At 37.1% G+C, this 16,250-nt stretch overlaps 1 protein-coding gene across 2 annotated transcripts; it reads left to right on the top strand.

Annotated features, from left to right (window-relative positions):
- The first annotated feature begins 10,778 nt into the window (after nt 1-10,778).
- On the top strand, nt 10,779-15,906 carry LOC113347157 (protein tesmin/TSO1-like CXC 3). Of its 2 annotated transcripts, none has more exons than XM_026590756.1 (10): nt 10,779-11,114; nt 12,470-12,630; nt 12,711-13,431; nt 13,624-14,096; nt 14,188-14,259; nt 14,423-14,594; nt 14,682-14,777; nt 14,886-14,952; nt 15,085-15,247; nt 15,381-15,906. In XM_026590756.1, the coding sequence occupies exons 1-10, from the start codon at nt 11,064-11,066 to the stop codon at nt 15,730-15,732; spliced, it is 2,328 nt and encodes a 775-aa protein (XP_026446541.1). In that variant the 5' UTR covers nt 10,779-11,063; the 3' UTR covers nt 15,733-15,906. The 2 variants fall into 2 exon arrangements, with proteins under 2 accessions (XP_026446541.1, XP_026446542.1); XM_026590757.1 differs by having other exon boundaries at nt 10,781-11,114; nt 13,627-14,096.
- Nucleotides 15,907-16,250: the final 344 nt, after the last annotated feature.

Raw genomic sequence — 16,250 nt, forward strand, 5'->3', positions numbered from 1 at the left:
AACCTAATCAATCTCACACTGATTCAACGTACAATTGTGTTCCTTACGTATCTGATCCCAGCAGGATACTACGCACTTGATTCCCTTAGTTGATCTTACCCACAACCAAGAGTTGATATGACCCAAAGTCGAAGACTTGATAAACAAATATGTCTCACACAGAAAAGTATATAGGATTGAATAAATCTGTCTCCCACGGAAATACCCAAGAGTTTTTGTTCTGTTTTTTGATATATCAAGGTGAACAGGAACCAACTGATAAACCGGTCTTATATTCCCGAAGAACATCCTAGTATTATCAATCACCTCACAATAATCTTAATCGACTAGCGAAACAAGATATTGTGGAATCACAAACGATGAGACGAAGATGTTTGTGATTTCTTTTCTTGCCTATCAGAGAAATTAATCTCGAGTCAATTATTTCAATTGAACTCAATTTCTTAGAATCGGGCAAGATCAGAACACGCAACTACAAAGAAAATAGTTGGGTCTGGCTTCACAATCCCAATGAAGTCTTTGAAGTCGTTAACCTACAGGGTCTCGATAGAAACCTAAGGTTAAAGGAGAATCGACTCTAGTTTATGCAACTAGTAACACACAGGTGTGGGGATTAGTTTTCCCAGTTGATAGAGTTCTCCTTTATATAATTTTCAAATCAGGGTTTGCAATCCAAGTTACCTTGGTAACAAAGCATTTAATATTCATCGTTAGATGAAAAACCTGATTCAACCAAGCTAATATCTTTCAACCGTTAGATCGAACTTAGCTTGTTACACACAAATGAAATGTACCCTCATTTAGGTTTATGTAAACGTACCTAAACATGTACACCATGTTGATTCACAAATAGTTAACCGAGGTTAGCCATATGATTACTCTCATATCAACCTTATTCATCTTAACTATAACTAGTTCAAATGACTCAAATGAAACTAGTTAAAGAGTTGTTCAATTGCTATTTTCTCATAGAATTATACAAGAACACAACTGAAGCAAAATCGGTTTGATTCACTCAAATCAATCATGAACATTATAGCCACGGTTTGCAAAGATTGTATTCCAGATTATATAAATGTTTATTTTCATGTTCATGACCGATTTTAGAACGTTAACCTTCGAGTATGCAAACAGGTACGCATACTTGAAATACCCGGACTAATATTGGGTTTTGCCAGTACGCAAATGGGTACGCGAACTTACAATCTCAGCAGAAATTATTGGACATGAACCTGTAGGAAAGTACGCAAACGGATACGTATATTTAGGTTCCCGGAATTCTCAAACCAACCAGTACGCAAACTGGTGCGCATACTATGGTTCCCGGACATGGATTACATATGTGCAAGAGTGCACAACATGACATATCTGTTAGAGCATTGCTCGGTCGAACTCGCATGCATTGCTATCTCAAGTATGTTTGTCAATGTTAGTGATCAAAACTATAAGTCTTGATTTCTAGTATACTATAGCTAATTCTTGGACTAGGATAGAAAGTTTAGTTGAGCTCAAGAACTCCATGGCGGATCATCATACAAGACGAAGAACTACTCAAGAAATTGGTGGAACTTCATCGACAAAAAGGTATGTGGAGACTTGAACTTATCTATCACTCAAAAGTCTATTTACTCTATCTTCTATCTTGAGACAAAAGTTGTTTTGCTATATAAACTTTGATTATACACATTTGGCATTTCGAGCCGAGTTTATCTCGCCTATCTATTCTCGAAATATGTGTTGGTAATATTTCGGTTTAACCAAGTTCATCTTTACCTAGTGACGAAAGTCATGTCATGTTTCAATCACTTTGAAAATTTCTCTGACGAAAAATAGTTTGTGAATATTAACTATATAACGTCCTCTAAGAATGTTTCAATAATTGAAATGAGAGTTTAGATTATATAACCAATGATGGATATAAGCATTATTGTGGAAACACATATATGTATAAGGCCTTATTCCTTGAACCGAAGTTTGCGAACTTTATTGATCAAGAAAACCGGAACAAGAGTCGTGAACTAAGTCCGCGAACCAGTCCGCGAATTGGCAGAAGTTCTTAACCGGAGAAAATCTGCTGGAGTTTGAGAACTCCTTTTAGGAACTTAAGTCCGCGAACCCAGTCCGCGAACTTGAGTTAGGTTATATCTAAAGACGATTGTTTGTGAACTCATGTTTATATAAACTAAGGAATGTTAATTGCAAACCGTGGCTATAAATTTCATAAACCGATTCGAGTGAATCAAATCGTTTTTGCTTCGATTGTGTCTTGTGTAGTTTCATAAGATTTCCTTGCAATTGAAAAACTATCTAACTAGTTCATTTGAGTCACTTGAACTAGTTATGGTGAAGAAGAATAATGTTGATATGAATGCTCATATGCCTAACCATTTGGTTAACTATTGTTGAACCAACAAATGTACATGTTTGGGTACGGTTACACAAACCTAGAAACGTGCATTTCATTTGTGTGTAACAAGCTAAGTTTTTGATCTAACGGTTGAAAGATATTAGCTTGAATCTAATCAGGTTTTAATTTAACGGTGAATACTGAATGCTTTGTTACCAAGCTAACATTGATTGCAAACCCTGATTTGAAAGACTATATAAGGGAGAACTCTAGCAACTGGGAAACCTAATCCCCACACCTTACGTGTGATACTAGTTGTGTAAGCTAGAGGCGATTCTCCTTTAAAGTTTGGTTTCTTCTTAAAACCAGGTTAACCACTTAAAGACTTCATTGGGATTGTGAAGCCAGACCGATACTATTTTCTCGTAGTTGTGTGATCTGATCTTGCATATTTTATCGTACGAGTATAATCGTAAGGATTGGCTTGAGATTGATATCTCCGATAGGCAAGATATAAAAGTAGTCACAAACATCTTCGTCTCATCGCTTGTGATTCCACAATATCTTCTTTCGTCGCGTCGATTAAGATTATTGTGAGGTGATTGATAATACTAGGCTGTTCTTCGGGAATATAAGTTCGGGTTATCAATTGGTTCCTTTTCACCTTGATTTATCAAAAGACGAAACAAAACTTGTAGGTATATCTGTGGGAGACGGATTTATCTATCATTATAGACTTTTCTGTACTGATACATATTTGTTTATTAAAGTCTTCGACTTTGGGTCGTAGAAACTCTTAGTTGTGGGTGAGATCAGCTAAGGGAATCAAGTGCGTAGCATCCTGCGGGGATCAGAGACGTAGGAGCATAATTGTACCTTGGATCAGTGTGAGATTGTTTGGGGTTCAACTACAGTCCAGACCGAAGTTAGTTTGTAGTAGGCTAGTGTCTGTAGCGGCTTATTACAATATGTGTTCAATCTGGACTAGGTCCGGGGGTTTTTCTGCATTTGCGGTTTCCTTGTTAACAAAATTCTGGTGTCTGTGTTATTTCTATTCCGCATTATATTTTGTTATATAATAGAAATATCACAGGTTGTGCGTTGTTCAATCAACTAGAATATCCGACCTTTTGGTTGTTGATTTAAATTGATTGACACTTGGATATTGGTCTTTGGTACCATCCAAGTTATCTCTCTAATATTTGATTGCTTGAGTATATATCAAATCCGGAGATTGATATATAAACTCTTTGATATACTTTTTATCTAGATTAAGTCTGACTATCTAGTTGATTCTCTGGAAAGTATATTGGAGTTTTTCCATACAGATTGCTAAGAGAAATATTGGGTGTGGTTGTTAGACCCCCGCTTTTTCAATTGGTATCAGAGCAGTCAAACACGTTTAAGACCTTAGAAGTCTGTGTTTGTAGCGATCTGACTTTATGGACAGAGGTGCTATCTCTATTAAAGTACCGCCAGTCTTCGATGACTCTAATTACTTATGGTTGTTAGAAGATCTGACTTGGGTTTTATAATCTTTGGTGTGCACAACACTTGTTTGGGTAAAAGAGGATCCAATTAATAATCGGTTTATCCTTGTGGTAGATTGGATTGATTAATTGAGTAGATCGGCATCAACACGGTTCTTCGGATTAAAAGTGTTGTTTGCTTAATCTTAATCGATAACCTTTGGGTGATTGAACATAGGATAGATCTAGACCCGACGAAGGAGTGTATGTTGAGATAAACGGAAGATCCTTTGTCCAACTCATATCACTTGGTTAAATAGAGTTGATACCAAACAGATTTCTTGTTCCTTTAGTGTTTCGAATGCGAACCGAAGGGATTGTTCCAAGTACGTGACTTATTCATAAGTCGGAGGCGTGGGAATACAGACGGAACTAGGTGAACTATAGGGTTAGTTACTTGGTCTCAACTATACGAAGTTAAGTGTAATTTTGTGTTGCGGATTAATCCTGAGAGTATTCAATTCTAGACTAGGTCCCAGGGTTTTTCTGTATTTACGGTTTCCTCGTTAACAAAATCTTGCTGTGTCATTTACTTTTATTTTCCGCATTATAATTGTTTTATTATAATTAAAGTAAATTACACAAACATTAATTCCTATTTACTTGATAAGCAATCCTATTGTGTGTTGGTTAAGTCCGAACCTTTATATCAAGTAAACATACTTCGTTATTGTATTGTCTCTATCTCGTATCTATAGGCGACCACACGAAGTGTGAACCTATTAGTTATATTGTCTCGACTCAGTCCATAGACAATCACTTTCGGAGAAAGGACTTATAGGTAGGAAATTTTTTAGCTTGAGGTATATTTGGGTACCCTCGCCTTTTCAATTGGTGTCAAAGCAGGCAAACACGAAAAGAGCTAACAATCTGTGTTTGATGCGATCCAACCTATAAGAAATGAGTCAAAGTCGAGTTAAGCGAGAGCGAAAACTAAAGAAAGACTCAGTTAACGTATCGCAAGACCTTGAAAGTTTTGATTTTAAGAAATTTTTAAAAGAAGCTTCTTCATTAAGTTCTACTTGCTCTTCTGAGAATAAGTCTGAAGGTTCTCTAGAAGAGATTAAGTTAAGCCCTGTATTCGCAATCAATGATTCAGACTGTGAAAAATCTCTTTTTGATAACGAGATGTCTTTGAGTTCTATACTGGAGATTTCTGATGAAAGATCAAGTGTAAAAACATCTGAACTAAAGGAATTGAGCAACCAATTTCTTAGTTGTTCTAATCACTTGAAAGAGAACGAGATTTAACTTTAAAGGTTGAAAATCTCAATGAAAAGAATAACTTGCTGGAAGAAGAATACTCACAAAAATTGCTTATTTACAAAAAGGTATTTGAGGAAAATGAGGATGTTTCTAAAGCAATGAAAATTGAATTTGAAAGGATGCATCAAAATCACAAGAAGTTTAGGGAAGATACTTCTCAACAAATACAGGGTCTTGAAGAAAAACTTGTTGAATCCGATGCAAGGATTAAATATCAACAAAAGAGTTTTGAAGAGAAAAAAAGTGAATATATCTCCCGAGAAAAATGCCTTGAGGCTGATCTAGCTAGTGGTCTTGATAAAATCAAGATGTTGGAAGAAGAAAATTTGGACCTTAAAAAGTTCAATGCTAGCTCAAATAATTTAACCTCAATGTTAGAAGCAAGTAGAAATCATCGTGATACACGAGGATTGGGATATAAGGGAGTAGATGCTTAAAATATTAGCAAAGAGGTAAAATTTGTTAAAGCTACAAATTCTTCTCAATCAGAGGGTTCCACTGATGACAAAGATGCTCTTATTTCTTGTAAAGAAGAAAAGTCTGTCAAGCCTAAGAATAGTGTTCAACCAGCAGCAAACAAAGAGAGTACTTCTTCTAATGTCAAGAAAGCAACAACGTTGAACGAGGATCAGAAGAAGACGAAGAAGAAGAAAACTCGTCGTGCTCCAATGCAAGAGGGTCCACAAAGAGGTAACATTAAAACTATACTAAGCATTGTTTTTAATGTCATAAAGGACACTTACAATGGGGATGCAAAGTTCGTAAGATGCAATATGCACTTTCTAGTGTATCAAACGAATTGGCTAAGTTTTCTCCTCATAAGAACTCAGATCGGTATTGTCCTAAGTTTAGGCAAAAGAATTATTATAATGATAGTTCAAATTTTGCATATCACTCGACAAGATGAGTATTTATAGGCAAATGTGCACTTACATTAAAGCTGCAGTGTTAGTCTATCCTATCAACATCGAAGATCTTATCGGATGGCTAGTGAAGGTCCCTCCTGATACCTGTCTCCCGATCTTACTACCATATGGGGGATATGTCTTCCAATACACCACTGCTAGACACAAATTAATAGCTCATCCGACCCGAACCTGTCAACCACCTGTCTTCAGGCCCACCATGACTTGACCTCTCCGCTCCTGCGCGTGCTATGTCAATTCTGATTTAAACTGCACCGTTAGATATCGTCCATGCTTTACACATGTCGGATTTCCACTTACATAGGGTAGATATCTCTTTTACTGCACCAGGACTTTAGATCTGATTTCATGCTTCTCCTTTACTGTTCTTCGAGCACATCCTAGCTTAAGATGTGGCCACATGTATCTGTCAAATATTTATTATTAAAATTAATTTATATGTGGGCCTTATTAAAAGGTTAAAAATTTAGCATGGTTATTAATATGGCACACCGGCCAAATTGGGACTAGCAAAAAAAAATAATTAGTTTAACAAAATTATTAATTTGTCGCGGATTAGTTTGTCCAAGTTCTACTTATACCATAATACATTTGATCTAGCCGGCATTTGTCGATCTTAGCTATAAGCTACTTGAGCAACAAACCACGATCAATACATTTCTACCCATCATTTTCGCAATTGGTATGTTGACACTGAGATGAGCAAGACACTAATATGGGCAAAAGAAACAGTATATTTTCCATAGTCAGATTTCAGAATCACTAGAAGTCAATAACTATATACCAAAATGTGGCAGTGCTTTATTAATAGAAACTAAACCTTTACTTTTGTTTTGATTAAGTGAATAAAACTCTGACTTTATTAGGGGATGGATAGGGTTAAAACTCAAAGAATGCTCCTCCAAATAAAAGAGTCAAAGCTGCATTTTTCTGATCTCACTTGACTGGAATGGAATCTGTGTTTTTTTGTCTATAAAGAGAATCAGAAATGTATGGCAATGAATGAGTGATTTAACTCTATATTGCAGGAGTATCTTTCTTTCTTTTTTTCCTTTCTATTTTTGGTTGTTGTTTCTTTATAAAGAAAAGCACAAAGTATGACACTGCTCCATCATGATTAAATTAGGTCTCGATATCTTGAGTTTAAAAATTTTGATATTGGTAATGGTATCCCTAGTTTCAAGCATTCTTCAAGTTTCAATGACTCAAAGTTTGTAAATAACTTCCAGTCTCTCCCTAGACACTCATCCCCATGGTACTATATACTCTACTATCATTACATGTTTCTTTTCTCTGCACCACCGCAAAATTCTTGATCTGGACTCATCCGGATTCCATTTTGAATCCACATTGTTAGTCATTTTTGCATTTCAAATAGTTTATTCATCTTAACCTGCATCTCGACCATCTAACCCAGACTATAATTCTCATGAGCAGGAGACTATCATGAAACATCTATTTGGCTCGACAGAAAATGGTATATATGTTCTTGTGTAGATAAAACAGAGAACAGTCGGCTGTGAAGGCCTTTGCAGCTCAAACGTCGACTTTTTTTTGATACACACGATAATGACGACATATCTATCTATTTCACACGTTGGTATATATCTATATTTTATATACGGTTCTTCATTTTTATAAGTGAAAGTGAAGACCAGTCTGAATTGAAGATCTTGATTCAATTTCACAATATTGGATTCTCTGCGTAAAACCTTAAAAATTACTAGTGATTAATCGAGTGCATGAAACATGCATATACTGAGACACAAAAACTTCTTTTTCTTTTCTGTAGTCTAAGTACCAACCGGCAACCACTTATATGGCTATAATTAAGAATAAGCATGGATTAAAGTTGACCTCGAAACAAGGAGGGAGTGCAGAGAGTGGGTGTTCACACAGCGATATTGTATGAGCCATGAGGTAGATTAGATGCACCAAGTGGCAGTGTCTGTATGTGGGGAAATTTGTCTTAATCTCACCAATGAGCAGCAAGCAGTCGATATTTTCTATGGCAGTATGGAACAAGACTTCTGAAAATGCAGTACTACTTGATAACCATGGTCAACGTGCAGTTTGTGTTCCCATGCATTTCGGACCCAATCGGATATGCAGAGACATTTATTCGGGGTGCATGGCAAACAAGAGCTAAACCAGTAAAGCCGATAGTATACAACAAAAATATTACACGAAGATATGTAGAGCTGTATTCCTCGGTGGAAACAAGAAGCATGTTCTTGAACACTAGTAATTACCAGCATTGAAGAGTTGTACTAACAATGGCAGGAATTGATCAATTCCTTGTTCAAGTTAAGTGGTCCATAAAATTTTACCTCGGGAACATGGACTATTGAAGAGCTGCTGCTGCTACTGGAATAATCATCAAAATACTTCCGCAAATTCATTTCATTTCTTGAACTAAGCAGAAACCTCCCCTCACTAGGAAAACTTGCAAAATCCAGCTCTAGTTAACTGTCCAAAAATTCAGGTATAGTACCCAAAATTAATGGCTTACATTCCCATAATTTCACAACTATTGCTAGTCATTTCCCTGTCTACATTATGCATTCCTGCGAATCCGTGATATGAATTTATGACGGGGTTCGGTTCTTTAGAACATTCCATCCAGCACCGGGTCATAGTTACACCTATCCAAAGGGGACTATACCCGTTTTTTTTTTTATACTACCAGCCAGACGATTGAAGTAGCCACATTGGCAACCTAGATCGAGTATTTTGTCTCCTGCAACCGAGTCAACTTTGGTGTGGAAGGAATACTAAGAATCTACTCTTGTATATAAATAAACACAAATCACATGGGGTGGGCTTGAAATCCAAGAACAAACTACTACAACTAAAACTAAAATTGGTCATGGGAAGTAGGAAAAGAAAAAGACATCATTAGTACAGGAGGTTGAGAGTGGTTGTGGAAGGGAGGAGTAGGAGGAATTGTCTTCGTCGATCAGGGGTATGTGTGGGTCCCGTAGTTGCTGTTTCTTTGTCTGCTAAGCGTGATATGACTTTAACCAAAAATCGGGACCACGTCAATAATAATACTCCTCCTCCTGCTATATACTACGTCTACGACTGCGAGAGAGATATACACTGGGGTGGAAGATGACAGTAAAAAACTTCTAAAGATGAAAAGTTAAAGCAAAAGATAAAGCTAAAGTTGAAATTCTAGCAAAATGAATTACAGAAAAATGGAGTCCAACCCTGAAAATCTTTAACTAACACGTGTTGCTCTACAAACTAGGTGGAATTGGATATGGCTACCTAGTAGAACCACACGCAATCAAACGACAGAAGAAACAGAACCAAACAAGGTCAAATTTTTGAGGTTATAAGCAAATTTAAGATCTCCATTTAATAATTTTTTCGCGGTCCATTTATTCAGTAGTACTGAGAAATGAAATTAAGCTCAAAGACAAGAGAATGAGGGACCAGCCGATTCATAATTTTGCTGGGTGTGTTTGTTGATTATAGGAGGGTTGAATGTTAGGTACAACCTAATTAGTCTTTTGATACTCCAACTAATAGATTAGACGCTACTGGGTATCATGACCCTATTATTAATTTATTTATAGAACTTGTGTCACTTTTAGTATCTGATTAAGTATATATGGATGATCTGAGAGGACCTTTAATCTTTGCATCATTAATATAAGCAAACACTCACGATATCTGTATCCATCTTGTATCGTTTGTACTGTAAATTTGTTTCTCTGTCATTAGTTTTGAGATATCTTATTGTTGACGATTTCTCTCTCAGCGTCGAATTACCTTTGATAATCTACTGGAAATGAGCATGTAATCAGAAAAACTTTTGCACTTAACAAGTACAATAAAAGGGTGAAGGATGGGGTACTACTACTAGTACCATCATAATTCTAAAATAATGGTATCTACAGTTACTCTGTACAAGTGACAAATGTTCGAAGTAACCCAGTCACTTGTAAGTTCATACAAAAAATGATGATAACCCATTACCCTAATCATTATTAACCTTGGCTGATTATGGGCTTATTATAGGAGATGACTGTGGATGTAAAAAGTACTGAAATGGGATGTAGATCGAATTAGTAAGATTTTTCCGAATAAACCCCATACTGTAACCCAATTTACTCAATCAATCACGTGATAATTAATCAGAGTTACTAAAGAGAACCAAGATTGAATTAAAAATCATCCACCATGCCATGGTAATAGCAGTAGATTACGTGAAAAAAACGGACCCGAATTAAAATTATCCCTTCGAAGTAGAGATGACGAGAGAGAAATTGAGAAAGTCTAGGAATACGTTTTTAAAATGGAGAGAAGAAAGAAAAGGAGGGAAAGACTGTTGGTCTAAATCATTACGTGGCAAACACCCAAAGCGGGAGACTTTAATTAAAACAAAACCAAAGAATAACTAGCTTTTGATACGTATGGACTACTTTGGTGATAAGGGGGACGAACCCACTAGGAGTATTTTGACAATTTTGATTCGGCCCACCAAAAGTACCCCTTATCGTTTAGATGTATGCGGTTATCACAATAAAGAGTAAAAAGGGGGGTAAGTTTTTTAAACGTTTTTCTTGGTATATTTAATTACTGGGAAATATTTAGTTCTGAACAGCTGGTGGTGGTGGACCGATGGTGAAGCGTGAAGGTTTTAAGATAGAAAGAAGGAGAGAAATACTGTTTTCTGTGAGACAGAGAGACAGAAGAATAGAATAGAAAGATAAAGAAATGTGGTCATTGTTGGTGTTATTGGAGTGTTGGTAGGAGTGGTGGTGGTGGTGGGTCATAAATAACACACGAGAAAAATCTTGTATTCACTACTCACTCCCTCTTCCCGCTCTTTGGCTCTTCTTGAATAATCTTCTTCTTCTCTCTCTCCACTGTCTGTTAGTAGTGAAATGTAGGAAAAGACTTGGTTGAATGAAGTGAGAGATATGCTGGATAGCTCTCCGAGCAGCTCTGCGCTGAGCTTATCCTTATTGTTATCATTTGGTCATGGATACGCCTGAGAGAAACCGGATCTGCACTCCTAAGTCTAAATTTGAGGTCATCTTTTACCTCCCTCCCCCTCTCTTCCAAATTTCTTTTTGTCTAGTCCTAGGGTTAAGAGATGGAAGTATGGGTCTTGTATATTGGGAAAAAAATTAATCTGGGTTTTGGTTTTTATAGGAGATTTTTTTGGTTAGGGTTTTAGGTTTATTTGGTGTAAAGTTTGTTCATTTTTATTTTGGGATTAACAAGGGTTTGATTTGATTTTTATTTGGGTTTTCCGATTAACATGTCTCTCAGATGTTGCATGTTGAAGAAGATTAAGTTGGGCTTTTTTTTGTGAGATTTTGTTTAGATCTTTTGTGGGGAAAAAAATGCTTGTTTTGAGGTAAGTTAGTCTTTGAATTGTTTCTGGAAGGTTTAATTTTTGTTTTTGCTTTCTAGGGTTATGAGCTTGGAGTCCATTTCTCATAGAACTCTGTGCATGTTTGAGTCGGCTGTTGTATTCCCCCTTCATTCTGGGGTTAATTTCTTCATCTATTGCTTGTTTTGCTTTGAAATTTGAGAATTCTAGGAATGAATTCAGTCTACTTGAGGTTCTATGGCTAGAATGCATTTAGGATTTGGTCCCTCAAATTCTTCTTCTACATGTGTGCCTGTTCTGGAAGGTGCATTTGACAGATTTGCGTAATTTCGTGATGAATCTGGGGCTTTTAGGTTCCAATACCTTTCCTAGCAGTCCTTAAGTTAGTCTTTCGTGTTCTGGTTACTCATTTACTCAATTGGACTTCACATTGTTTAGATCTGTGATGTTTCATGAGATTTCATATGTTTTTGGTGATAAGTTACTTAACTTGGAATTTTTGTATGAGCTCAGTTTCCGTTTGAATAGTATTCTTGATTCTAGAAGTTCCGTAGGTTTTGTAGTATAGGTTTTGGAAGGAGATTTGTTGCGTTGTGATTGATTTGGTGGTCCTTGTGATTGATTTGGTGAATTTTGCTGATTTCACATAATCCTTTCGTATGATTATGCTCATGTATCTTGGTGGTGATATGCGTTCCCTACGTCTGATATCTCCTCAGAAAATTGAGTATCATTTTTGTGATGTCCTAGTTCCATATCACTGTGCTGACGGTATCTAGTATCTACATTCTGCATTCCCAAAAGTAAAAATAAGTAATTAAAAGAATTCTCATTTAGTGGTAATTAGGCTGTAATTGGTACTTCTTTTAGCATTGAGATTGTCACTAGCGTTGTCAGGAAATGTTGTTTGAATTTTGAAATTCTATCTAAAACGCCCTTATGACATTCCCAAGATGGCTTTGCTGTTGTATTTTTCTCTGCTCCATATAATTAGGGGATTATTTGTGATTTGGAAGCTTTTACTAAGATATTTTTAATTCATTTGCAGGACTCTCCGGTCTTCAACTATCTCAACAGTCTTTCTCCTATTAAATCAGTTAGATCTGCAAACATTTCTCAAACGTTTAACTCGCTTAGTTTTTCATCCCCTCCATCTGTATTTACTTCTCCACACGTCAGTTCCCAGAAAGAATCTAGATTTTTAAGAAGGTAAGCGCGGCTTCTTTCGTTATATACACAGTGAAACATATGCTGTGAATTAAGGTTTTGTTGTTGCTTTTTGTACACAGGAATTTCTTCTCCGACTCAGCAAAATCAGGATTGGCTTCTGAAAATGGAAATGATGGCAATACACGTGTCACAGATGCAGAAACTGCTGAAATCTTCAATTGCTCTGCTGATCCACCACAAAATCCTGATTCAAGGTCCGGTACTAAAGAAGTTCACCTGCCTAATGAGAGTTTAGAGCTCGCGATTGAGCTTCCACGCAAATTGAACTATGGTTGTGAAAGCCCTGAAAGTAATCCAGTTCCTCGGCATAGATATGGAACAGATTCAGTTAGGGAAATAACTGGCACGTCATCCTCTCTACGTCAATTTGTTCAACCATCCCTTGAAAGATGTTCTTGTCCAAAAAATGGAGTAGAAGTGCAGGAGATATCTCAGCTTGAGCAAAAGAATGATGAAGAAGAAGGATCTGATTGGGAGAATATGATTTCTGATGCCGCTGGACTGTTAGTACTGGATCCTTCCAATGATGCAGAGGCTACAAAGGAGCAACTAAATCCAAACATCAGTTCTCTTAATTCTCAAGCCCCGGACCTCCCACAAGAGGGTTTACCAAAACCTCAATCTGGTTGTCTTGAAAATGCTAACTTGGGCACTGAAGAAGGTACGGTGCAAAAAAATACAAATTGTACACCCCAGAAACTACAAAGTACCTCTCGGACTAAAAAACAGGTTAAGTTTCACAATGAAAAAGTAGACGATAAAGCCGAAAAGGACTGCAAGGTGATTAGCATCTGTGTTTTGAACTCAATTTGTGTGATTTATTATGCCCTTTTCCATGACTCCATATGTACTCGATTTGGGTGGTCAATATGTTGCATTTATACAATTTCCACATAAGCGTTAGGATAGTACTTCAAATTCCGGTTATAGTACATTGTGTTGTTTGACATTTCTTATATACACTGATCCCAGCAGCAGCGTGGTACACGAAGGCGCTGCTTACTGTTTGAGATGGGGGGAGGTCAGAAAAGGAGGTTGGAGGATGATTCTAAGAGTGGTTCTTCAAGCTCGCCTTCTGATGGAAAAGTTACTTCAGAAGATAGGCAATTGGTTCCTTTTAAGGCTGGAAATAATTCATCTCCATGCATGGTTCCAGGAATTGGTTTGCACTTGAATGCTCTTGCAGTTAGCGGGAAGGATAATAGGGTGGTTAAACAGGAGAATTTGCCTTCTGGGAAGTCACTGATAAGCATGTCAAGTCATATTACTTCTTTACACACTGTCGAATCTGAGCTACAACCTTTAAATAAAACCTTCTCTCTGAGCTCTTTGGAAAGAGATATTGTTCCAGCTGTTAGTGAAGATCAAGTTATGCAAGATGCTTATCAGGCATCAGTTTTTGGAGTCAGTGAAGAATTTGAGAGTGGCAGCCCTAGGAAGAGGAGGCAAGCTTTCTTTCTATTCAATATTTCACTTTCTTGTGTTGTTTGTGTCTTGGTGCATGTGTTTTAAAAAATCAGATTTTATAAAATGCAGACGCAGGTACGAAAATGGTGGAGATGAGTCTTGCAAGCGCTGTAACTGTAAAAAGTCAAAGTGCTTGAAGCTGTAAGCTGTTTGTTACTTTTGCTTAATTTACTTTGCTTGAGGGTTACATCCTGCTAATGATTAAGAATCTATACCTACCTGGTTAACATTTTGGAGTAACTTCTGAGTTATAATATGTTCATGGAATTTGAAGGTTTCATTTTCTTCCTGGTATTTAACGCAGTTACTGTGAATGCTTTGCTGCTGGCGTGTATTGTGTTGAGCCTTGTTCATGTTTGGACTGCTTTAACAAGCCCATTCATGAAGATACTGTTCTAGCAACTCGCAAGCAGATTGAGTCTCGGAACCCTCTTGCATTTGCTCCAAAAGTTATTTCTCATGTGGCAGAAATTGGGGTAAGCAATCAGTTCCACAAGTATTCTTAAGTTTTATCCATTTGGATTCTGTTTAACTTTATGTGGTTTGTTTTTTTGTCCATGTAGGAAGAAACTTATAAAACTCCCGCTTCAGCTCGCCATAAAAAAGGATGCAACTGCAAGAAATCAAGTTGCCTAAAGAAATATTGTGAATGCTTCCAGGTTTTTTCCAACTCATTTGACAATACTCAAATATTAGTTTGATTTTTTCACTACTAATTTCTAAATTTTGTTTATAACATATTCTAATTCATATGCTTTGTTGAAAAGGGTGGTGTTGGATGCTCCATTAACTGCAGATGTGAGGGTTGTAAGAATGCATTTGGCACAAAAGATGGTGAGCATGTTTTATCTCGTCTTTGTTGTGCCCTTTCAGGGAAAACGAACTTAGCAAAGAAAAAAAAAACCTTTTAGGGAAAACGGAATTTTGTCAAAATTCCAATGTTTCTTACATACTCCTTATTTTTAGGATATGTTCCAAGTGGAGAAGAAATTGAGCCAGAAGGGGAAGAATCTGAAAGCTCTGAAAAGAATAACATGCGGAAAAGTTTGCAGATCAGTGAAGTACACAATGATATAGAAGAACAATATCCAGACCATGTTACACCCATCACACCCTTCCAGATTTGCAGGTATATAGTTGTCGATTAGATTGGACATTCTTCTCTATCCCTCTCTTTATCAGTCAGTCAGACACTAAACAAAATCTTTCTTTTTTTATTTGCCCATTATGGTATTAATAATCACCCTTAATTTGTACTCCAGGATGTCAGTTCAGCTGGAGTTTTCATCGTCTTCTGGGAAACCTCCACGACTGTCTATATTCCCTGTTGGATCATCTCCTAGGCTGCTAAGCAACCACATACAACAAATATCGGGGGTTCTTCCCACCCCACTCAAGTTGGAAAAGCAATTCCAGATTGCCGCTCCAGAAGACGAAACTCCTGAATTTTTGAAAGGCAGAAATTCCTCACCTATCAGTGGTGTGAAAACTGCTTCACCAAATGGTAAGAGAGTCTCGCCTCCTCACGGTAAGAGTACTCGGAAATTGGTGCTACAATCTATTCCTTCCTTCCCTTCTCTCACGTTCCATGATCAAACTGATGATCACCAATGAAAGTTTTCCTCATCATGTTCATTGTGACTGTAGCTAGGGTCCCAAGGAATGTTGCTGTTATAAGAGTAATTTGAGTTTGTAATCCCGGTACTTGTATAATAATAATGAATTTGGCACATTGTAATGTCATGGTATCCTTTTAGAATTCCAGAAAAAATAATTATGTTTCCCTGGAAGACCATCAGTTCTGACTTTTTTTTTTTTTCCACGATGGATGGTATCTTTGAAGACCATCTCTGGAACTGATGAAACCTTGTTACTGAGAAAACCAGATTGCATTAGATACCATAAGTTGGCAGGTTCAAATTAAGGTGAATAGTGCACCAAAAGAGACTGGGGGGGGGGGGGGGGGGGGGGGGGGGGGGGGGGGGGGTGAACAAGCAGCAGCTTGGAAGGTGATGGTCTGACGGATGATTTCACAAAACGAACCCTCTTCAGGGTTTCTTCTAGATGACCCCTCTTCAGAAACAAAATAGTTTGGAAACAATCCCTTGTGACAACTGACAACATTGTTCAAG

The sequence above is a fragment of the Papaver somniferum genome, chromosome 2 (assembly GCF_003573695.1).
Source record: "Papaver somniferum cultivar HN1 chromosome 2, ASM357369v1, whole genome shotgun sequence".
Classification (NCBI taxonomy): domain Eukaryota; kingdom Viridiplantae; phylum Streptophyta; class Magnoliopsida; order Ranunculales; family Papaveraceae; genus Papaver; species Papaver somniferum.

Coding starts and splice junctions, on each gene's coding strand:
- LOC113347157 (XM_026590756.1), top strand. CDS start 11,064: ATGGATACGCCTGAGAGAAACCGGATCTGCACTCCTAAGTCTAAATTT. Junction 12,631..12,710: donor GAATCTAGATTTTTAAGAAG/GTAAGCGCGGCT, acceptor TTTTGTACACAG/GAATTTCTTCTCCGACTCAG. Junction 15,248..15,380: donor ACACCCTTCCAGATTTGCAG/GTATATAGTTGT, acceptor TTTGTACTCCAG/GATGTCAGTTCAGCTGGAGT.